This window comes from Chrysemys picta, chromosome 21 (genome assembly GCF_011386835.1).
Source record: "Chrysemys picta bellii isolate R12L10 chromosome 21, ASM1138683v2, whole genome shotgun sequence".
Classification (NCBI taxonomy): Eukaryota; Metazoa; Chordata; order Testudines; family Emydidae; genus Chrysemys; species Chrysemys picta.
In genome coordinates, this window is record NC_088811.1 from 1,869,861 (window position 1) to 1,892,354 (window position 22,494).

Genomic DNA, 22,494 nt, shown 5'->3' on the forward strand with positions numbered 1-22,494 from the left:
AAACGTCCCATCTGAATTTTGCATACAGAGGCAGAGCAGTGTTAGGCCTGATATTTTGGAGAAAGAATATTAAGGCAGTTGATCAAAGAATTATCCTTAGGAGTTTATGATTTTGCTGCATTTCAGAAGCTGAAAGAATAAACATTCAGTACAAGTTCCTGCCGTCTCTGATATTTTTGGGTCTAATCCTCTTTTATCACTTCCTTTGCAATTTAAATACATTTTCTCTAATATCTCCCAGTACTGTAGAATTTTTTCCTGCTAGGGTGGATTCCAACCACCCCACTGGGAAGCTGGTTGCACTGTGTGTGCTCCCTGGGGCTTTGGGGGGATTGTGAAAACGGCCTGGCCAAGAGGAGCTATGCGACTCCCAGCATGTGAAAACTGCTGCGGCAACCCTCCAGAATCCTTTTCTTCTAGCTGGAGAGTTGTTTACATAAAAAACAACTGCGTGTCTGTCTCATTCTCATTTCTTGTACATGCCCCTGGAACTGTTCTCTGAATATTTCCTTTTATCTCCCTTTAACCAACTGCTTTCCATTAGTTCTCTCTCCTTCGCCTTTTTTTTTTTTATTCAGATGCTGCAGGAGTAGTTACTTATAAATAGACAACACAATATCTGATAGGCGCCTTCAAAAGAGCATAAAGCAAAATGAAAATGACTCTTCTCTTGGGGATTATTAGCAGAGCTTTAGTCTTGGAGAATCTCTATAGAAAAGTTTCTCAATTTGGAGCCTGTCAGTCATGCCAGCCTGAGCCTGACACTGCCACACTCCCCAGCAGCCTTCAGCTAGGTGAGACACTGCCTGGATTTTACCCCTAGTCCTCCAAATTGAATCCGTCCGTCAAGATCAGCAGTCTCTCTGGTCTGTCGGCGTTTGGCAGCCTGTATGAAATCGGTCGGTGGCTCTAGCGAGAGCCCGCTGCTGAGACGAATGTATTTTCTACATGTCATTTGAAGTTCTAAGCAACAATCAAAGAGCTGATCCCATAAGAGTATTTATCTGTTTAAAGTAGGAAAAACGCTGCATTGGGTGTTTTGACGATTGAACAGAATTGCCACAGTATGAAAAGATGAAATACGAATAATGCTGCTCTCCTGGGCTGTCTACACAGCAGCTGGGAGGCCTCGTTCCCCGCTTGGCTGGACATACGTACACCAGTTTGACTCAAACTAGTGCCTAAAAATAGGAGTATGGCCTCACGGCTAGGGCTGGCTGGCTGAGTACGTACCCAGGGGCCAGGCAGGATCGTACCCGGGCAGCTCGCCCATGCCTCTGCCCAGACCACCGCAGCCGCATGCTGTTTTTAATGCTCTGGTTCAAGCAGAGCTAACGTGTCTGCCTGAGCTCGGCCGCACACCTGCCAGTGCTGCGTAGACAGACCCTTTTCTGTTCAGCAGCCTGGGGGGAGCCAAGCATAGCACCCTGCCCAGTCAGCTCCTCCACTTGCCGAAAGCCGCCGTTCCCTGGCTCTGTGAGCTGCTTTACTGAAGGCTGGACATGGGGCAGGAGTCGGGCTGGGTGGTGACACCCTCCCTGGAGCAATTGTATTTTTTCCAGTGACCAGAAAGAATCTTGAATAGCACCATGGAGCTGAACTAGGCTGCCAGAAATCATCCCCTTGCCACGGCACTCGGGGCGGCAGGACAGGGTGAGGATCCAGCCGCACACAGAGAAACCCCAGTGCGGCTAACGTCCGAACCGCCCCGCCACGCCTGAGAGGTAGCACGGCGCGCTCAGGTCGGGTGGGCACGAGGCAAATGCAGCCTCCCCATCCTGAGTTTGGTGCTGTGGGTCAGGGCAGCAGCGTCTCAGGCTCTTGCAGGCTTGTGTGTCGGTGAAGTCCAGGCCCGGCCCTGTGAGGTGTGTGGAGTTGGTGGGAGTTGAAGTCGCTCAGCACCTTGCCGGGCCCTGCCTTTGTAGCCAGCTGCCGCATTCTGCAGGAGCTGAAAGCAGGAGGGTTGCTTGGCTGGCAGCTGGAGAGGGGCAGTTACCACAGGCCCTGGCTGGCAGTGCCAAGGAGGAGGTGAATTCCGCATGGGCGGGCTAGGTACCAGTTAGAAACCTGACAAGCGCTTGTGACGCAAGGTTGGAGATGGATTGGGAAGGACCCCGAGCTTTGAACAGCTGGCCAGTGTATCTGCTTGTGTGCCCAGGTCAATTCCTCCTCAGCTCGCTCGGCCAGTTTGACAGAAGCACAAATAATTCACACCCTCTTCCTCCCACATCACCCCATCCTCCTCAGCAGGGGGTCAGGGTCAGCCGCCCACCTGGTCAGGCTCCATTGTGGCTTGTGAGGCTGTTTTCCTTTTTATCTTTGTTTTGTGAGCGCCTTTGCCCTGGTGGTGACATGGCATTTGGGGGCAGTTGGTACCTCTGGGTCTTCTCCAGCCAGCACTGCCCTGCGGGTCTCGTCTGTACCCATGGAAGGCTGTCTTTCTCTCCGCAGGTTGAGCAATACCAAGAAACAAGCTGTTCACACTGTGATGGGCATTTGGATGGTGTCCTTCATCCTCTCCACCTTGCCAGCAGTCGGATGGCATGACACCACCGAGCGCTTCTACGCCAGGGACTGTCGCTTCATTGTCACCGAGATCGGCCTGGGCTTCGGCGTCTGCTTCCTGCTCCTCATCAGCGGCAGTGTGGCGATGGGCGTCGTCTGCACCAGCATCGCCCTCTTCCAGACCTTCTCCGTCCAAATGGGGCACAGCGTCGACAGGAACAAGTTCAACGTGCCTGCCATCGTGGTGGAGGACGCGCAGGGCAAACGGCGCTCGTCCATCGACGGCTCCGAGCCCATCAAGACCTCTCTGCAAATCACCTACCTGGTCACCGGGATCGTGTTCATTTATGATTTCCTGATGGGCTTTCCCATCCTGGTGAGTGACTGCTGGGCAGGAGGGGTTGGATTAGTGACGAGTGCACAAAGGGGGAAAGCTGCCCAGGCTGATGCAACCCCGGACCGGAGGTTTCTGGCGTCCAGAGGGGGCATTTCAGGCAACGTTCGCCCAGGGTAAATGCAGCCGCACACGCTCGTTCCTGGGGCACTTGCTGCTGGACTGTGGAAAGTTGCCCTTCCAATCCCACAGGGGACGGGGGCAGTTTGGGTGCTGGCTGCAGGTTTGGTGGTGCCATGGAAATCATGACTCGGCGTTGGTGCTCCCCCGGCGTGGGGCTGGGACAGTGCCGCTGTTGGGGCTCGGTACCCGGGGCTGAAGGATGTTTCGCTAACAAAGAATAATCAGGTGACCTGGGTTTTCTGAATTGTCTGGGTACTGGAGTGAAATTACCGCAGAGACTCCCCTGCCACCCCCTCCTCGGCGTCCTGCAGCCGTTCCCAGAAACGCCAGGGCCAGAGCGCAAGGCCGTGCTCTGAGGACAAGCTGAGGAGGGGTTCTCTCCCTGCCTGTGTGGAAGGGGAGGTCTGTTGCCTCTGGGGGATTGTACCCCTCATCCCCTGGCCTAGAGCTGTAATAGCTCCTGGTCAGAGCCCCCCTGTGCTGTGGAAACCACTGCCCCCACCCGCAGGTCTACACGGCCTTGGCCCTGGCCTCTAGCAGATCCCCTGAGAGCTGTGGGTTCTGGGGCAATGGGGCAAACCCCACACCCTCAAGAGAGTGGTCTGGGGAAGCTGCTTGAGAGGAACCTCACTGAATGTCCTGCCTCCTGGGCAGGTTTCTCCACGTGGGGAATTCCATGAGACGGTCCCCGTAGTCTACCGGCGGTGTGAGTGCAGACAGCCGGGCTCCCTGGGGAAGCGCTGGGTCCCTGCTCAGTGCCAGCTCCTGCACCATTGCTTGGGAGCCGGGATCCTGCAGCTCTTTCCTGAGCCGGGTTTCACTCCTGCTCTGTGTGAACGAACATTGCTACCATAGCTCTCAGCCTGCTAGGACCCAGACCTGCGAAACTGGCCTCTGACATGCATATGTGAGAGCAGCAAGGAAACAGCCTCACGCAGCAGTGGAGGCAGAGGGGGAGGCTGTGGGATTCATGCCTTGAACTTTGGCACTTTTCGGGAGTTCTGTGATTCAGAGTTTCCACTGCTAATAAATCACAGGGCGTCTCTGCAGGGCTGTGTGGGACGGAGGGAGCGCCGGGCCTGGAGCGAGTGACGTCCCGCGTTGTCGGGGTGGTCGAGCGGGGTTGGTGCAGAGACGGCAGGACCGATATGCATGCCCGGAACCAAGTGGGCTGGGCGCGCTGTGAGGAGGAATGTAGCCAGAGCCAGAATATGGAATGAATTGAAAGGCTAATAAATGGCAAAGATGGTTTAATGCTGATGAAATGCAGAATAACGATGTCTTTGAAGTGCCGTTCTCATACAAGCCTGCCTGCGCAATAGGCGCGCAGGGATAGGGGGCAGGCAGTGCGGGTCGGGAGCTGGGCTTAGTGAAGAGAGGAGCTGGGACGCTGGCAGGTCTGACCCCCCGGCCTGAGCATTGTCAAATCCGCTCAGCACAGAGAGTTACTGAGGCAGGAGCCGAGTGCATGTGCAGCCGCCCCATCTGCCTGTGCGGGGGTCTGGGGAGCCTTGTGGTGGGGCAGCTGGGACGGGCTTGTGGTTAAGACACTGGGCTGGACCCCTGGGGAATGTGGTTCAGTTCCCAACTCTGCCACTGCCTCCCTGAGTGACCTTGGGCAGGTCTCTCTGTGCCTGCATTCCCATTGGCAGCATGGGGCAGTAGCACTGCCCAGCTTTGTGGGGTGGGGGGAGGGATGCCAGTGAGGCATCCAGATACCACAGTGTGTGTGTTGAGGGGGGAGGGCATGTGAGTACATCGATTCATGCAGATGAATTCCAGCAGCTTTAGGGCAAGGAAAGCGAGGCCCCAGAAGGGAGCAGAATCATAGACTATCAGGGTTGGAAGGGACCTCAGGAGGTATCTAGTCCAACCCCCTGCTCAAAGCAGGACCAACACCAGCTGAATTATCCCAAGCCATGTGACGCCCCCGACTGGTCCTGCCCCAGCACTTCCCGTGTTTGGCTTGTGATGGAGAATGGGGGCGAGTGGCCATGGGGCGTGCCGGCCCCTCCTCTCCATCACGAGAAGGGGCTGTGAGCACAGGACTGGAGACAGGGAGGGCTACGCACCTGGAGTTAGCCAGAGAAAAAGGCATGGACCTGAGAACTGCCTGGGCAAGTGTCCGCAATGCTTTATTCTGTGGCTGTCGTGTATAGTGGGGATGGGAATCCTGTGGCTTTTAAGATAATGCTGGACGTGTGGCAGGCCCAGCGTTCACACCAGGCAGCTGGGGGTGGTAAGTGCCTGTATTTACCGCATGGGAAGTAGCTTATGAAATGCCCAGCAGAGGCAAGTGATGCAGATTTCCCTGCTTCGGCTGTAACATTTATTCACTTGGTTCTTTCGGTAGCTGGTGCAGCTCCTCTAAGCAGGACTCTGTGTGCATCTTTGGCTTCTCTGGGGAGAGAAGGGAGAAGCACTGGCAGGACCCTCGTCAGGCGAGAATACGTGTACGTGCATTGCAATGGATGGAGAGCTGGTACAGGCCTCTGGCCCAGCCTGCACAAAGAGGAAGGCCTGTTGCTAAAGCCGTTCAAAAAGGCCTGTTGTTGTGCAGGCAAAACATGACAGAGACGTGTTGCCTGGCTGAGATTTTGTTCCCTGAGCTGCCAGCTCATCCACACCTTGCCAGCAAATAATATCCACTCTCGGAAGCCATGAGTCAGTGAGCGATAGCCCCTGTGGAGAGTGTGATTGCATTCCACCCTGGAGACATGGCCCCAGATGGGCGATGGGGCGCGGTTCACCCTGGTTGGGCAGAGCTTTGCAGCCTGCTAATAACCCGCCGACGCTCCTGAGAAGTCTGGCGTGCTGGCTTGGAGAGTTATTTATAAGTGACTGGCTAAATCTATGGAGGGCGATTTGCCTTTTCAGGCCCATAGCCCCCCCTGTGCTGTAGGAGCCCCTGTGTTTGTGCCTTTGAGAAAGCAGCCAGATGGTAGTGGGCGAAGAGGGGCCTAGGAGCCAGAAACAGCCGAGCTTCATCTCTCCCAACTTCCACGACCCCTGTCACCATAGTACCTGAATCCCTTATGCCGAGTCCGCCACTGATTGAATCTGTGTCCCGAGGCAAGTCCCTTAACCTGCCAGGGACGCCGAGGCTGTCTGTCTGAAGCCGGTGCTGACTGTGGAGCAGGTTGGCAGTGCAGCGCCCTCGGGCTGGGGCACTTGCGGAGGAGACGCCTGCTGGCCAACGGGGATTCCTCATTTGCAGACATTCTTCTCCTCTGGCTCAATGGGCAGGAGGCGGGGGGCAAGGCCAGCCCTTCTGAGTGCGCTGGGAACCTCCTGCCCATTTCTCTGGCACTCGCCTTCCCTGCCCGTCCCTACGCTCCCGCTGCTCCTCTCACCGGGGGGACGAGGGGCCCCGTTGGCTCTCAGTGGCGCTGGTGTGACGCTGGAGCTGTGCTGCTGATGTCCTGTCGCCGTGAGTTATGTACGGTAATGCACAGCGCGGGAGGGGGGCAGTCAGAGGTGGGTGGGAGTTGGTAGGCCAGGGTAGGTGTCGTTGGTAGGCTGTGTTTACAGACAGCCAGGCCAATCCAGTGCTTTTCTGCACCGCCGGACACTAAGTCAGCAGCCTGAAATTATATTTCATGCTTCATTAGATGCCTAATTTGAATGCAGCAAGTGTATTGTTCCTGCTTTAAATCTGACCTGATTCCACCGGGGCTTGGCACCTTTCTATGTTTGGTTTTTCTGTTTTTCCACCCGTCACCGGCAGGATCATCCCCCTTTGCTCCCCCGTTCATCCTCCCGCTGCTGCTTCTGCCCCTTCAGGAGCATCCGCAGCTTGTACCTCAGGAACTGGCTGGGCCCCATCGGCCCTGTGTGGCTAATGTGGGGATAGCTCTGTAGCCGTGACTCCTGTTAGGGCACGGCAGGCTCCTTTTGTGCCCGATGGTCCAGGGCAGGGCCCCACCTGGTCTTCCAAGGCCCTCTGCACCTTGGCGAGAGCAAGACGTGTGCCCCAGACAGTTGGTCCTCTCGCTAAGTCACCCACCCCTCCGCAGCGCAACGCCCTCGCGACGCGGCACCCTGTTTGCCGAGCCGAGAGACCGGAACATTTCCCAGGACCTCCCTGCGCCAGCCCCTCCTAAATATAGCCTCTCGTGGCTGAGGGGAGCTGGCCTCTGGCCTCCAAAGCCAGTGACTCATTCCTGGGTAGCTGCTGCTTCTCTTTGGACTAACGATCCCACAGCCTGTCCCTGGCCATTGGTGGATCAGTCCAAAAGACAAGGCAGTAAAGGCCAGCTTGTCGCCCCCCGGGGGGAGGGGAGTCTGCTCCCTGGAGAGGCAGGGAACATGGGAAGGGGGACAGAAATCCGGAGCCTGTAAGAGAGGGGCGGGGGAGAGTGTGAGCGAGTGCCGGATGAGCGGATTTTAGTTGGAAGGTGCTAAAGATGACCCCAGGCTCTGAGAGCATGTGACTGTTGGAGCTGATGGCTGGGATTTTTAAATAGCTCAGTGCTGACAGGATTCTTACTTAAAATTCTGCTCTTGGAAAAAGCCTCAGCAGAGCAAGAATTTATCTTGGGCTGAAAATCCCCGGAGATGTGCAGGAGGTGAAGCATGGGGAACAGGCAGCGTTGAGTGCCCTGCGCTCTGCTGGAGCGGCTGGGCCAGGCATGGCCCCGGGTGCGCTGGGGAGCATGGCGTGGAGGAGACGTGCGGAGGAGACAAGCAGATAAAAAGGACTCCTTGTTCTTTTGAAGTGTTTGCTGTCGAAATGTGTCAGACCCTAAGGGGGGAACGTTCTCTGCTGGAATTTACATAATAAACACTGAGGACAGGAGGAAAGGGATGCACATTTCCTCTCTCATGTTCCCCTTGTGACGAGGGGCTGCTCGTGGTGCCTGCAGCGGCATGTTCTGGTCTCCCATGCCGGAGGCCCGGGGCCAGATGCCAACACTGCTGTGGTTGGTTGTGGAGCAGCATCCAGAGGCTTCCCCCAGAGTCCTGGCCAGCCCTGCTAGCTAGTCAGGGCTGGTGCAACCCATTAGGCGACCTAGGCGGTCGCGTAGGGTGCTAGCATTTTGGGGGCGGCATTTCGGGTCCTTCGGCGGCGTCCGCGGCGGCCAGATCTTCGGCTGCCCCGGTCGTCATCGGCATTTAGGCGGAGGGAGCTGGGGCGGGGGGCGTGGGGAGGGCCACCTGCAGCAAGTAAGGGGGGAGGGGCGGCATGCAGGGGAACTCTCTGCCCCAGCTCACCTCTGCTCCACCTCCTCCCCTGAGCATGCCGCCCCGCTCTGCTTCTCTCCCTCCCAGGCTTGCGGCGCCAAACAGCTGATTGGTGCCACAAGCCTGGGAGGCGGGAGAAGTGGAGTGGCCACGGCATGCTCGGGGAGGAGGCGGAGCAGAGGTGAGCTGGGGTGGGGAGCTGCTGCACGGCAGCCCGGGCCGGGGGAAGCTGCCGCGGGGGTCACCTCCGGGCGGAGGGGGGTGGGGAGCTGCCACAGGGCTCGGGGGGGGGGGGGGCAAGATAGAAGTTTTGCCTAGGGCGCGAAACATCCTTGCACCCGCCCTGTAGCTAGTGCAGACTCCTGAGGAGGTGGCTTTAGCATGTGGTAAGCGAGGGCCCCGCGTGGATGCTGGAGAGCGCCTGGTGCAGCGCACTCTTAGGAGCCCTTGCACTAGCGTCTAGGCACGAGTTCTAATTCACGGACAGCACCATGGAGCCTCTGGTAGCGGACGCAGAGTCCGTTCTCCTGTTGTAGGAATGCCATTTCCCCGAACGAGGTTTGCTTCTGTCAACATAGCAACCGTTACGCTGGTTGTTGTCAGCACAGCTCCATCGGTCGGGTGTGGTTTTTCACACCCTGACCAGCATGGCCATGCTGACATAACTGCTAAGTGCAGCCCAAGCCTTCGGGGCTTGTCTGCACTGGGAAATGGCCTCGAGAGAATCCGTGGTAACGAACACGCTGTTAGCGCCGAGCTCCGTGTCGACACAACTGGTGTGTTTAACACAGTGTCCACTGGCTGTGCTTACCCTAGCTAACAGGATGCCACACTGACCCCCTGGTACCAGCTTTTCTCTGGGCCTGCCTGGGTGCAGTGCGGGCACACATCCGTGGGTGGTGCCTTGTCTCTCTGATAGGGACGTTGCACTAGTGGAAGGTAATGCAATGACAGCTCTGGAAGTGGATGAGCTCAAGCCAAGCTGGGTGTGAGGCTGGGCAGTGCGAGCTCCCCCCATGTGCTTCAGCCCAGCACTAGAGGTGCCACGTGGGCGGGGGAGGAAAGGGAAAGTATTGGGCCTTTCTGCTGAGCCTGCCAGCCAGGGAGCCAGGCTGCCAACGAGCTGGGGCAGCTTCCTGTGAGCTGCGGGTGAACGGTGCTGTCTCGTCCCAGTGCTCTGAGCTCTCTGTCAGCCAGCCTTGCTGAGGGCCATGGAGCAGGGAGGGCTGTTTTCCTGCTGCAATAGCCCTTGCTCTCATTAGCTTTTCCTTCGCACACACTCTGCTCGGTCCCCTTGTCTCCTCCAGCGCCCTTGTTAGAACGCAGGTTTTCTGCAGCAAGGTGAACTGTTAAATGCAAGGACCATGCTCTGAAATGCTTCCAGCTGTTCTGTCCTTAGCACACTGTGACCACAAAATGCTTCTAAAACTGCTCCAGGCCCTCGGGTGAAGCTTGAGCGAGCGAGCGCCCGGCTCTGTCTCTGTTGCTCCAGTGGGGCAATTCGGGCAGGTTTCTGTTTGCACATTCAAGGGAAGCTGCTCACAGTGCTTCGTCCTGTTGAACTCGCTGGGTTGTCGTGCCCAGAATGTCTGCGGGGTTTGATTCCACAGGCTTGTGATTACAAAACCCAGACGTTCCCATGCCAAGCAGTGCCGCGCACATCTCACGTCTCCCTGGCTGCGCCTCAATGTTCCCTTGCCCTTGGTTTGGAAAGTGACGGGAGTGACTGAAACGCTCGTTCCAAGGCTCCGTTCTGCTTGTCGTTTCAGATCCAAGTGGGGAGGCTTGGCCAGGCACCAGGAGACAGCCCGTGTCCAAAGCGTCAGTGGGCGCTGGTCTCTATTGTGCCTCCCCCGCAAAGAATCCTCCTATGGAAAATCTTTGCAGCCCAAAGTCTTTGAGCCTTTTCTAGGCTCTTGTCCCCACTGCCTCGTTCCCACATGCATCGCCGTCAGCAGCTCTGATTCCAGGCTGGGGCTGGGTCATTGATTCTTTCCTCTGGGTTGGTTGTGCTGGACCCCTGGCCTGGGGTCTCTGAAACCCATTCGGTGTGAATCCTGTTCTGAAACTTCATGTGTCAGGCCTGAGTTACAGCATGAAAGGTGTCAGGCAGCAGCATGGGAGGTCAGGAGAACCCAGGTTACAGAAGGGCATGGAAAAGGGAAAGCGTTGGCATAATGCTGCTCTCTGAGTTGTGGTGGGTTTGGTCTGGCAAGTTAACTCAACCGTACCAGCCAGACAGAGTGACGGGAAGTCGATGTGGAATTCAGCACCTGGGCATGGAGCAGTTCATATGGCTCTTCATCCTTGGGCTCTTTTGGGGTTTTGTTTTAAGTTTTCATTTCAGCCGTTGATATGTGCCAAAGGCAGGTCTCTGAATGCTTCCTATTACGGAACTTGTATTAAATATTGAGAGCAAAAAATGTAAGATCGGGAGGTTGGTGTGATCGCCTTAAAAAATTAAAATCTTACACAGTCACACAGTGAAATCTGTGGAGGTAATTCACCCGGTGGATCAGCCTGCAATCCGATTTCACCACTCCTAACTTCTCGTGTAGTCCTGATTAAAGGAAGACTATTTCTGCAGCATTAAGGATCTCTGGAGATCTGAAAGCTGTAGATATCATCAGCCAATTGTTCCCAGAAAAACCATCTGTGCATAGGGTGACTAGATGTCCCGATTTTACAGGGACAGTCCTGATATTTGGAGTTTTCTCTTATATAGGGGCCTATTACCCCCCACCCCCATCCCAATTTTTCACACATGCTGTCTGGTCGCCCTACCTATGCAGGGGACTGTTCTGTTGATCTCTGCTGGACAACAGCAGCTAAGTCAGTGCCACCCATAGGAGTAAGTGCGCAAAACCTGTCCCTCTTTTAATGAACATTGGCAGGGTCGGTTATGCGTGTTTGTCTTTGGAAAGCATCCCGCGTGCTGGGCAGGCTGTTTTCAAGGAGACATTGTTGTATCAGATACCCTGGGGTAATGTAAAGGTTTTGAAGGGGACAACTAGCTGTTCTTTAACTTAATACCAAAGCCCTGCAAATAATTCCCAGTGTTACTCACTCCTGAGGCTTTCTTCGGGCTCTCAAACGTTTGTACTGCCGCTGACCCGTTCTAAACAGCACGGAAGGGTTAGCTTGCTGAAATAATCAGATCAGGGAGAAACACCCCAATATTTCAATCTCCTGGAATGACGCTCCCTGTTTATCAGGAAATGTTGAGTCAGTCGGCATTCAGTGGGCACGCTCATTAATTAGCATATCTACTCAAGCATATGATTTAACTGCCCTAATTCTTGCAGTTCTGCTTCACTTTCTTAAGCATAGTCGTGTCTGCACTCATTAACTGAAGGGCATAGAAATGCTTCTTACATTTAATATGTAGATGCCTGACTTAGAGCTATTGTTTTGTTTAGTTCAGTTGATGTGTCCAGTTAAATAAAAACCAGAATGCCTTGAGGTGGGGACTGGATGGCTTAGGGCAATAGTGCCAATCCCAAGTGCTCAAAAAACACAAGTCAGGCCCCCCAAAATCCTGAGGGTGGCTTAAAGATCATGAGACCTTTAAAAAATAACTTTGCTGTTTGGCACCTTTGGGGTTCATATTTTCAAGCTTTTCTCTGCAACCAGGAGACCCTGAGACTCCCTTGTTAACAATCGGAGCAAAGATTCTCTTGTAATCACAGGAGTCCTGGAGCTGCAGCTTTCAGAAAAACACACAGGATCGTGGGACTCGTGATAAAATCCCGAGTAGGCCATGCTGCTTAGGGCAATGCTGCTGCATCTGGTCTGTAACTCACAGAATTTCCAAGAAATTCTCCAGCAGCTCACCATAGCCTCGCACAGGACTGTGGGACTTGGCTCGTGGGATGAGTTTCTGAACATTTGGGGGGGGGTGAGGATGAAGCAGGTGCTGCTAGTACAGAGGTTTCCCCCTCCTCACATGGCACTTGGCCTGGGTTCCCCAGCCCCTTGAGGCATTGGTTCCCCTACCCCCGAGCAGCATGGATGGGGAGGAGCTGACCTTGGCTAAAGCAGGGGAAAGCTGCAGCAGGAGAGGGGGAAGGAGTGAGCCTTTTGCCCTCAGGCCAGTGGCTCAGATTTGGCTGGGGTCGGTCATGGCTGAAAGTCGTTACCTTGTGGTCAGTGGCTGGAGGGGGACCAGCTGGTGACGTCTTTCTTTCCTAGTGCACAGGTGCCACATCACCCTCCTAACTGGGCCCCCTCATCATCAGCCTCTTCAGAGAGGCCAAGGACTGACTGAGCTGCAGGCAGCAAATACCCTCTTATCGATATTGTTCATGAACGTTTATATTGTGGTAGTACCTAGAGTGGGTGAGCACCATTTGCCATGCAGAGGGCACAATGCTGGTGGCTGCTTCAAAAGAAGGTTGGATGAAGTTAGTGGAGATTATACATGAATGTGGCGAAGAATCAGGTCTAGAGTTGAATACGAACAAGACAAAAACTAGCATGGTGCACAAAGAACCTGGGGAAACGTGCAAGGTTCCAGCGAATGAAGCAGCCAAACAGCAAGTGAGAAATTATTGCTGTTCAGGAAGCATCGTTACAGAAGATGGACAATCAGATACTGAAGTCAGTACCAGAATAGCAAAACCAGAAGAGATTCTGGAAGAATAACTGTCTGATGAGACAGGATATCCATCTGAAGACTTAGTCTCTTAAAACATACAGTTGGTCTGCGTTAAACTATGGTTGTGAAACTTGGACATTCAAATAATCAATAATAAAAAACAACCCGCAATCCTTTGAATTATGGTGTATAGAATAATTCTGAAGATCTCCTGGCTAGACTGTAACAGTGAAGAAGTATTAGAGATGGTGGGTGTCACCATTCAGGGCAACTGCGCCTGGATTTCCCCTTAGCAATCCGACATGGGCACCCACTCTCTGGCTTCCGCCTGCCCAGCTGTTGCCCTTCTGGGCAGAGACCTAAAGCCCCTCTCCCTCCTGGCTGGGGTGTTTCCATGATGCGCTGTTCCCTGCCTACTCTGTGTAATTCTCAGCACAGACAAGGTGGCCCGAGGACACCTGCTCCCAGTGAACAGGTGTAACTGCAATAGTTATATGGCAGCACACAGCACTCCCCGTGCAGGCCTGCTTTATTCTTAAGGTAAAAAGCATTACAGAGAAAGCATATTAAAGGCAATAAAAGAACCTGCATGCATGCAAATAATCTTACCAGGGTTCATCCCACCCCTAACCTGGATTCTGGCAGGAGCTGTCCGTCAGCACCCCACCCCTTGTGGCCACAAGGTCAACACAGCCTCAGCTCAGAACTAGCCCCCAGTCCTTCCACCCCTACCCTAAGGATTGGGGCCTTGTCCATTGGCTGGATCCGGGAGAAGGTTCTGCGCCAGTTTTAAACCAGGCTATTTATCCAAGAACCCTTTCTTCCCTGGCGAATATAGTTTGAACTAGTACATACATCTCTCTGGGAGAGGGGCTTCCAGGGGTTGATAATGGAGGAAATACATTAGCATCTTTCTCCCTGCTAGAGAAGGTCCATTCAATGCCACAATAACACATACACAACTGCATTTTTAATACAATATACACAAAGATATTAACCCTGATTCAATAAGATTTAACTTAATTCAATAAAGTTGATCTTAATTCCATAAGGTTCGTCCAGGATACTGCAGGGTATTGTCAGCACCACTGGAACGCAGCAAACGCTAGTAAGCGATCTTATGAAAACAAAGATTTGATTTGCAGGGCACATTGCAAGAGGTTCAGCGGATGCCGCATGTTGACGGGCACTGAAAAGGAAAGCTAATGGCAGAAGAACAGGAAGCAGAAAAGAAGAACTTGGATGGATGATGTGGTATCCTGGGTGGACCAAATGGACTATTCATCCACAGATATTAGCAGAGGATTTGGGTTGCTGTGGTTGCAAACATCCAGGAATGGAGATGCCACCTAGGAAGACGCAGTACCTGGAGGTCATGGTCGGGGCCCATAGTGCTGGGTACCATCCAGACGTGCGGTGAGTGACAGACCCTACCCCAGATCAGTCCCAGTCTGCAGGGCATGATCCTCCATATCCCCGCTGAGGCATGTTGGGGTGTGAGTGTGGAATTTACACAGCTGTGGCCTGTGCTGTTTCTGCCCTGGGGATAAATACACCTGGTGCAAATAAGCGGCAGTGTCCAAAACTGCCGATCGGGCGCCTCTGACAAGCACTAAACTGATTTTTATGATAGCAAAGTTAAAAATGCAAATGCTGCCCTGGCGAGCGAGCCAGCCTTCCCTCCTCCAGCAGGAATTTGCTCCTGGCCTTGCAGCCCATTCATGATGTTACTTGAAGCAGGATTTAACAAACAGCGATGATGCTGATACTCCATGCCAGGCGATGTTAAGCAGTCAATTTATAAAGATCAAATTAAGTTCATTTGAATTTGACTTACACCATTATGTTAATGAACCATTAATTAACAGGGGGAAGCACTATAGTTAGTCTTGATTAATATGAATCAGTTTGCGTATTCTGGCTGTATTTTTCTTTTCCAAATTCTGAAACATTAATAATTGGGTGGTTTGTGCTACAGGGCTGGCCGTCCGTGAGTGCGTGCAGCTCCTTGGCTCTGGAACTGGCAGTAGATGCGCCAGCCCACTGGGGAAATGGCCTCTATCGTACCACGCTGCAGAGAGGTTGTTTTAATTTAATAGACCAGGCCTCTTCCTTTTGTTTCAATAGCAACATGTTAATTCCTAACCCCAGCAGTCCAGACTTGCTGTCTGCCGTCTGGAACCCAGTGTGGAGAAAGCTCAGAGGAGTGGACGGGAAACAGGCAACACTTTTGACATGCAAAAAGTCATTCCAGCCTTGCAGGATGGGTGTAGATGAATGGCTCTTTCATGCCCCGATTCTGGAAGGCGCTTAAGCGCGTGCTTCACTTGACCATGCGCGTAGGGTTTTTTTCTGGATAGACAAGTGAGGGCTTGAGTGAGCTTGTGGGATTCAGACCAAGTCGCTATGTATCCAGCCTAGCAACGGTGCCGCGCACATCCCCTCTCCCTGTAGACAGGAGGCTCCAAGTGCATTGGGCAAGTTCACGTAGAGAGGAGACAGCCGAACGCTTGCACTCATTTGCAGCCTGGTGTTAGCTGCCGTCGTCAAGATGCTACAAAGTGCTCTGGAGCAGCTAATGAGCGGGAGGGGGCAGTCCCCCAAAGAGAGACCTTGGCGGAATAATCATGATTTCCTGTGTAAGATTTTGGACTGTTGATGAGAATGACACCGGCTGGGGCACTGTCGGCACCAGTGACCCACAGGGCCCATGTCCTTTCCAGCAGATGGGCGGAGAGCATGGAGCCATTTGCCAGAATAGGAAACCTAGAGAAGCTTTCAGTTTGCATTGCTTGTATGGACTTGGAGATGGGGGGGGGGGGGATTGGCACTGTTATCGGGCAATCAGCACCTCTGCCCTCCTCAGTTTGTGGAGTGCCCCTGCCCCCAGCCTTGAGCCATCACCTGGCTTGGGCAGAATCACGCGCGTTTCCCCTTCGCAGACTGGGCCCTGCCTGGCATTCCCTGGTACTTGCCTCCGCAGATCTGACTTGGGTCATACCCTGCAGTCTGTTCCCTCCAGTGGTAATTAGTGAACTGACCCTCTCCTTAAAGCAAAGTATAATTTACTGGAACAAAAGCATGTCAGAGAAAACAGGTCTTAAAAGCAATAAACCAACCTCTACGCATACCTGCCTCTCCCTGAGGCTTACCCTTCCCTGGGTCTGGAAAGGTCAATCTCCCAGGGAGGGCTGATGGCTTGTCCTCCTGTTAGAACTTACTGACCCATCTTCTCCAGGGACGTGCTTTTTAACTCCTTACTGTCCTTTGCTCTCTAGTTCCCAGCCTGGCAAGCCAGCTGTGCCCTTCGCCTGGAAGTAGGCCATTGCCTTGGAACTGCCACCCACAGTGTTTGGTGGGAGGTTGCTTATCCGGGGAGAATATGTGCCTGCATTTCTGTTTGTTCTTTCTTATTAAGCTAGAGCAACACATTCAGACAGGAAAGTCTTAGAATCCAATACAGAAGAACTTCCCCTGGCTGACTTGGTCACACATACTGTTCCTAAAGCTGTTACATCTCAGGGTCCTCATTGTTACCTAGCAGCTCCTTCAGCATTCATCATTTTATTGCATCTTCGTTCCACTTGCATCACTGGGGCGAAGTCTCATGAGATCTGCATGAAGTGCGCTTAGCAGGGTCCGTGTATTTAACCCCTAGCATGTGCTTGCTCTGAACATCAAGCTTGTATTCAGCTTCTAAAAGCAACTGAAATGCCCTGCCCTTGGGAGTGAGGGGGAAAGATGGAATAATTGCTACGTTTGGGCATTAAATCAGGAAAAATACTCTCTGCGGGAGGGTGTTTGCTGGGCAGGGCTTCGGTTACAGGCTGCGAACCAGCACGTGCATCTTTTAGGCTCGCCATCGCCAGGGCCTTGACAATGTGCCCTCTTGGAATCTAATTTTTACCATCCCAAGAAGCCGACAGACTGTTCCAAGTTCTATCCAGAGTCCGCAGTCTCCTCTCCAAATTCTGCAGGAGCAGGGAGGTGCCTAATAGCCAGCATGTGTGTCAAGCTGGATTAGCAGTGCTTGGCTGACACTGGGCAAGAGTTGTCAGTTCTGCTCGTGCTCTGCTGGAGGGAGGAGGGTGTCGCCGCAGCCCCGCTGTCAGGACAGGTGATCCCACTGGAGCTGGCGCGTGTCATTTTCTTGTCAAAATTGGGTCTGGGAAAGCGCAGCCAAGTGCTTTATATTTTGCAGACCGAGCTCCCATACACTGAGAAAAACAGCTGCATGTGAGCCCGGAGCATGTTGTCTGAGTCCGTCCTTACAGCTCTGATCTCGACTTTGTCTGCAAATCACCGAAGGAGGGGCCCTGCCCTGTTGCCCGCAGAGTGGCTGTGTGGGCCGCCTGCTTTCTGGCGTGTGGTGCAGTCGTCAAGGTCGGGGTGGCTGCTGTTAATTCTGGCTGGAGAAGGCAGGTGTGTTAAGAGGAGACGTGGTTTTGCGGCCAGCCTCCCTATGGCAGGGTGAGTGGTTGGGGGTGCTGTGCTTGCGAAAGGCTGTTTTCACTTGTGACTTTTGTGTAATCATTATTTGATACCAGGAGCCCCAGAGAGACCAGCTTGACATTTCATCTGATCAGCAGTGGCTTGATTGGCTAATGAACGTGGGAGCTAAGTGTGGGGGTGGGGGAGGGGGGGTTGCTACCAGGAGACTGACGCCGCAAAGCTTGCACGGGAGTTTCTCCGTGTAAAGACAAAACCACCCCAGTGAGTATCACGGAGCTTAGTACAATGCAAAGCCACCTGGGTCTCACCTGTCTGCCTTTTGTCTGGAATCTAGGGCCTGATCCTCCGCGAGGCTGCATGCGCTCAGCTCCATTGCCGTCAGCTGGAGTTAGGGGGCTCTCAGAGGAGGAGAACGCTGCCTTTCTCCGCACTTTCTCCACTCAAGGGGCTTTGCACCTGGACACACACACTGCTTCCCTCTGACCAGGCCAGGGATGGTGAAATCCCACGTTGAAGGGATGGAGCAGTGGCTGTCAGTGAATCTGTGTGTGGGAGCCTGAGAATGCCAGAGGGAGCTCTGGTGCATGGGAAGCAGAGGAGAGGGAAACTCCTGCAGGAGTGACTCAAACTGAACTGAACTTTAAAGACCCTGGAACCGAATGTAGGAGAAAGCGCAGATGCTTGTTTGCCTACGTTGTGGCTGATGGCAGCAGGATTGCTGCCCTCTGACCTCTGCCAGCTGCAGCCCTGGTCAGTTTTGCTGGCGGTAACTGGGGTGGGTTGCGTCATTGTCCTGCGTGAATTACGCTGAGGACTTTGCAGTAGGAGCTCAAGGGGTGAAAGACTCTCCTGTTCCGTTTGCATGCAAGCCGCTATCTCATACCTGCTGTGCTGGCGGGGGAACTGGGAATCTCTCCTTGGGCACATCTGCTACTGCCCCTGTTCTTCCTATTTCTTGTCCCTTCTGGGTTCTCTGGACCCTGCTGCTTGTTCCCATCATCCTCTTGATGACCTCATAAGCCTCACCCTGAGACTAGCTATGATGTCACAAGTGGGATGTTGACATCAGGGCAGTGCCCCTGCATCAAGCAACGTGTGGGCCAAGCGGGTCTGGAAACCGGGCCCAAGTGGAGGCAGCCGCAGAAGACGGCTTTGTTCTCTGCAGGGCACTGCAGGCTTGGAACTGAGTGGGCTTCCCTTGGTGAGGCTGCTCTGGGCTTTTGGCTCTCGTATGGATTGGAGAGGAGCAGGTTGCCGGGTGCCTGGAGGCTTTCACAGGTTGCTGAGCAAAGCTGAGAAGGCCGGTTAGCAGGGCCCCTCTTCCAGACTCGCCCTGCCTCACGCAGTTGTTACCCAGTTGGTTCAGGTGCATGAAGGCCTGTTTCGGTGTTAACAGAGATGTTGAGCACTCAGGAGTGTCCTGGCACCAGACAGTGGCTGATGCAGAGAGGGACGGAGAATGCCTGCTGGACGGGACGCTGCTCTTGCCTTGGACTTGGCTGCTTGGCCACGGCTGTGACACTCCCGGGAGCTCCATGCAGCATATTGGAGAGCAGGGCTCAGTACGTCTCTGAGTCTGCTCACTCCTGGGGAGGGAGGGACCGTGCCAAGAATAATGGTGGCATAGCAGTGACTGTATCCCTTCCTGTGCAGGGGAGGCAGGGCAGGGAGGCCACGGCGTAGAGGGTGTGGAAGGCCGTGATGCCAGCTCTGCCTGTCAGCCGGGCTGGGCCCCTTTGCACCAGGTGCTGTACACACGCAGCGTGTGGGAGTCTGTAATCACTGCCTCCTCCGATGCTCCAGCGCTGACCCATGACGCGTGAGGCCAGCAAGGTACCCGCCCCCTCCACCCCGAAGTATGGGGCGAGCATGTGGTGCCGGAGCCACCCTTGGGGGTACAATCTGACACCTGGGTCATCTTCTCCCCCAGACACAGTCTGTGGCTCTCACTCCTTGAGCAAGGCCCTGAGGTGGCAGCTGTAAGTGCCGCCCTCCAAACGCGACACCCAGCAGTGCAGGCAGGGCCTTCAGAGCAGCTGTGTGCTGGGTACCGGCACCTCCCAGGCGGCCCTGCCCTCTGCTCCCTGGAGAAGGGAAGACAGGGCTGGGATGCTCGGCTTGAACGCTGAGGTCTCGCCCACCCCCATGGAAGCTTCTGGGTTGCGGGGCTGTGTTGGGCTCCATTCGGAGCCTGCCCAGAGCAGTTACTCTGCCAGCCCAGGGACCAGGAGCTGGGTCTGCTGGAAAGCAGTGCACATGGCTAGCTCCGGGCCAGGTCTCTATAGCATTCTGCCAGCCAGCCGGCCTGGGGATCCGGCCTGGGCCTCCGTTTGTGCAGGGCGCAGCACTAACCTCTGGGGCACACGCAGGCCCTGAGTCGATGGGCCAGGCCAGTTTGGGGGCCGTGCGCCCAGCATCTGAGCACCGATGGTTCCATTCTGAGTAACTAACGCATTGGGGTTTTGATGTCCCAGGTGGTGAGCTTTGCCAGCCTGAAGTCTGACATGTCCTACAGCTGGATGGTGTTGTGTGTTCTCTGGTGCTCGGTCATCCAGTCCCTGCTCCTCCCTCTCTTCCTCTGGGCCTGCGATCGCTACCGAGCAGACATAAGGTCCATCTGGGAGAAGTGCGTGGCCATCATGTCCAACGACGACGCAGATGAAGGTGAGAGCGAGCGACGCCCTGTGCTGACACCTGATGGATGCCCTGGGCAGCTGCCTGAGCCAGCCTGCGCCCACCACGGCAGTCCCCCTTCCCAGGGTGCTTGTCCTGTGTCCGCTGAGCGGCGGGCTGCGCCAGTGACAATGCACCCTCTGCATTTTAACATGGGGGTGGAGAGGGCTGGGTGATGGGCAATGAAGTGGCTGCAAATGCTTTTCTATGGTTGGTCAGCCAAAGCCAGGCATAGCCAAGACGATTCCAAGCATGGTGGTGGGCAAACGGGTCACTCGCCGGGAGTCGTCTCCTGTCTGGAGTTACCAGGCACCCACATGCCATTAACTGTTACTGTGCCACATTCTTCCACCCTCCCGCGGGTGGGGTTGGAGCACCAGTGTGGGTGCAGCCTGGGTGGGCTTGGCAGCCCTCCATGATACCAGTGGTGGCTCGAGTGGGGCACGGTCCCCATCCCTGAACGGGCGCTCCTTAGTGATGCCCGTTCTGAACCAACCCATCCTTTGCCGCTCTGCAGTCATGAGTTTTCTCTAAAGCCCCCCCATCTGCAGCCCTGGGACGTGAATCCCATCTCCCGGCCTTGTCTCTGAGGAGGTGGAATCACTGTGTTCTCATCAGCCCCCCCAGGAGCGGTGCGTGGAATTGGGCTGGAGATTCATTGTAATTTAGCCCTGAGCGACCCAGCGACCCTGGCTCCTCGGGCTAAGAACAGTCGAAGATGTAGCGCTCTTGGTACCGCTGGACAGGGCCGGTGCAACCATTTAGGTGACCTAGGCGGTGGCCTAGGGCACTAGGATTTGGGGGGCGTCATTTTCTTTGGCAGCGACCGCAGTGGCCGGATCTTCAGCCACCCCGGTCGCCGCCGGCATTTAGGCGGAGGGAGCTGGGGCAGTGGAGCACGGGGAGGGCCGCCTGCAGCAAGGGGGTGGGGGGGCGGCACGCAGGGGAACTCCCTGCCCCGCCTCCTCCCCGAGCACCCCCCACCCTGAGGAACCCCCCCACACCCCAGCTCACCCCTGCCCCGCCTCCTCCCCGAGCACCCCCCACCCTGAGGAACCCCCCCACACCCCAGCTCACCCCTGCCCCGCCTCCTCCCCGAGCACGCCGTGCCTGCCTCCCAGGCTTACGGCGCCTAAGCTGATTGGCTCCACAAGCCTGGGAGGCGGGAGAAGTGAAGCAGCGACGGCGTGCTCGGGGAGGAGGCAGGGCAGGGGTGAGCTGCCACCGGGGGGGTGCCTCAGGGTGGAGGGGGGGAGCCGCTGTGGGGGGGGGCGCCTCAGGGTGGGGGACGGGGGGGCACAAGGTGGAAGTTTCGCCTAAGACACGAAACATCCTTCCACCGGCCCTGCTGCTGGAGAATCTCCTGCCTAGACTCCGCTAGCAGAGCTCTGCCCACCAGAGCACCACGTCTCCCTCCTGGTCTAAATTGCACGTGCTTTTTTCCCTTCCAAACTAATTGTGACACCAACCCCTTGCAGAGACCAGCCTGGATGGTGCGATTCACACCGACCTGATGTACGAGAGGCCTTACGACTATAACTACGGAGGGGACATCTTAGCCCTGGAGCACATTGCCAAGTACGACTTCTCGGCCCTGGAGAGAGGAATCCCTCAGGTGTATCCTGTGCGATCGGTGCAGGAGAACAAAATGCAGTATCTGCAGGTAATGGGCTCCGGGATGGGCCGTGGCTGAACAGCAGCCTTCCCCTCTGAGCAGTCTTGGAACGTGCTCTTGGAAAGAGAAAGGGCCTACAAAGTATGAAAAAATGTGTGAATCGCTTGGCTGTGGCTCAGCATTCCAGGTGCAACAGGAGCCCGCGGCGCCGGCAGGTGTGTCCCCCGCGGCGCCGGCAGGTGTGTCCCCCGCGGCGCCGGCAGGTGTGTCCCCCGCGGCGCCGGCAGGTGTGTCCCCCGCGGCGCCGGCAGGTGTGTCCCCGCACGACGCCCCCGCGGCGCCGGCAGGTGTATCTGGGCACATTCAGCTCACTCCTGTTGGACAGTCCATGTCTGTCCAGTTTGGGAATGTACCTTGCCTGCTGTCGAGTGTCCAGACGGCGAGCACTGGCTTGCCTGCCCTGCGTCCCAGGCACAGCCAGGAAGAGCCCAGTTGGTGCTGTGTGGATGAGCATGTCTTACCATTCCATGGAGTTCAGTGGAAAGTTAGTGGGTGACGGCAGCGCAGCAGACGGGTGAATGGGAGCAAAGTAACTGTATAAAAGATGGACTGGCCATTACTGGAGCCGTTTAAAGTCCCTGGACAAAGTAACTGTCCCTTGGCTCGCTGACCCCTAGGTGAGACCTTGCTTGACCTTTGCTTATTCTGCTTTGCTGTTGTATGCTCTCTCATTGATCAGTGACCTTGTAAGATGCAAACCTCCCCTCCCCCACTTTATTCTGTTTGTATTTTTTTTTAGTATACTTGATTATAGTGCTGACCACACCGAAGGAGGGCAGCCCTGAGGAATTAAACAATTGACAAGTAATAATTCATTTATTGGAAGTTTTTATAAACATTAATTACAAACCTACCAGAATGTGCCACATTCTGATTGGCGGAAAATCAGTC

General features: G+C 55.1%; 1 protein-coding gene across 5 annotated transcripts in view; it reads left to right on the forward strand.

Moving 5' to 3' along the window:
* Positions 1-22,494, forward strand: part of GPR153 (G protein-coupled receptor 153) — a 51,120-nt gene that overhangs the window by 19,602 nt on the left and 9,024 nt on the right. For all 5 annotated transcript variants that reach the window (XR_010594296.1, XR_010594297.1, XM_065575398.1 and 2 more), the window contains exons 3-5: positions 2,452-2,881; positions 19,730-19,919; positions 21,407-21,591. Coding sequence is in view for 3 of the 5 variants with exons in the window: in XM_065575398.1 (XP_065431470.1) it covers positions 2,452-2,881; positions 19,730-19,919; positions 21,407-21,591 (805 nt within the window). In the remaining 2 variants the exon portion in view is untranslated. The remainder of the gene's footprint in view (positions 1-2,451; positions 2,882-19,729; positions 19,920-21,406; positions 21,592-22,494) is intronic.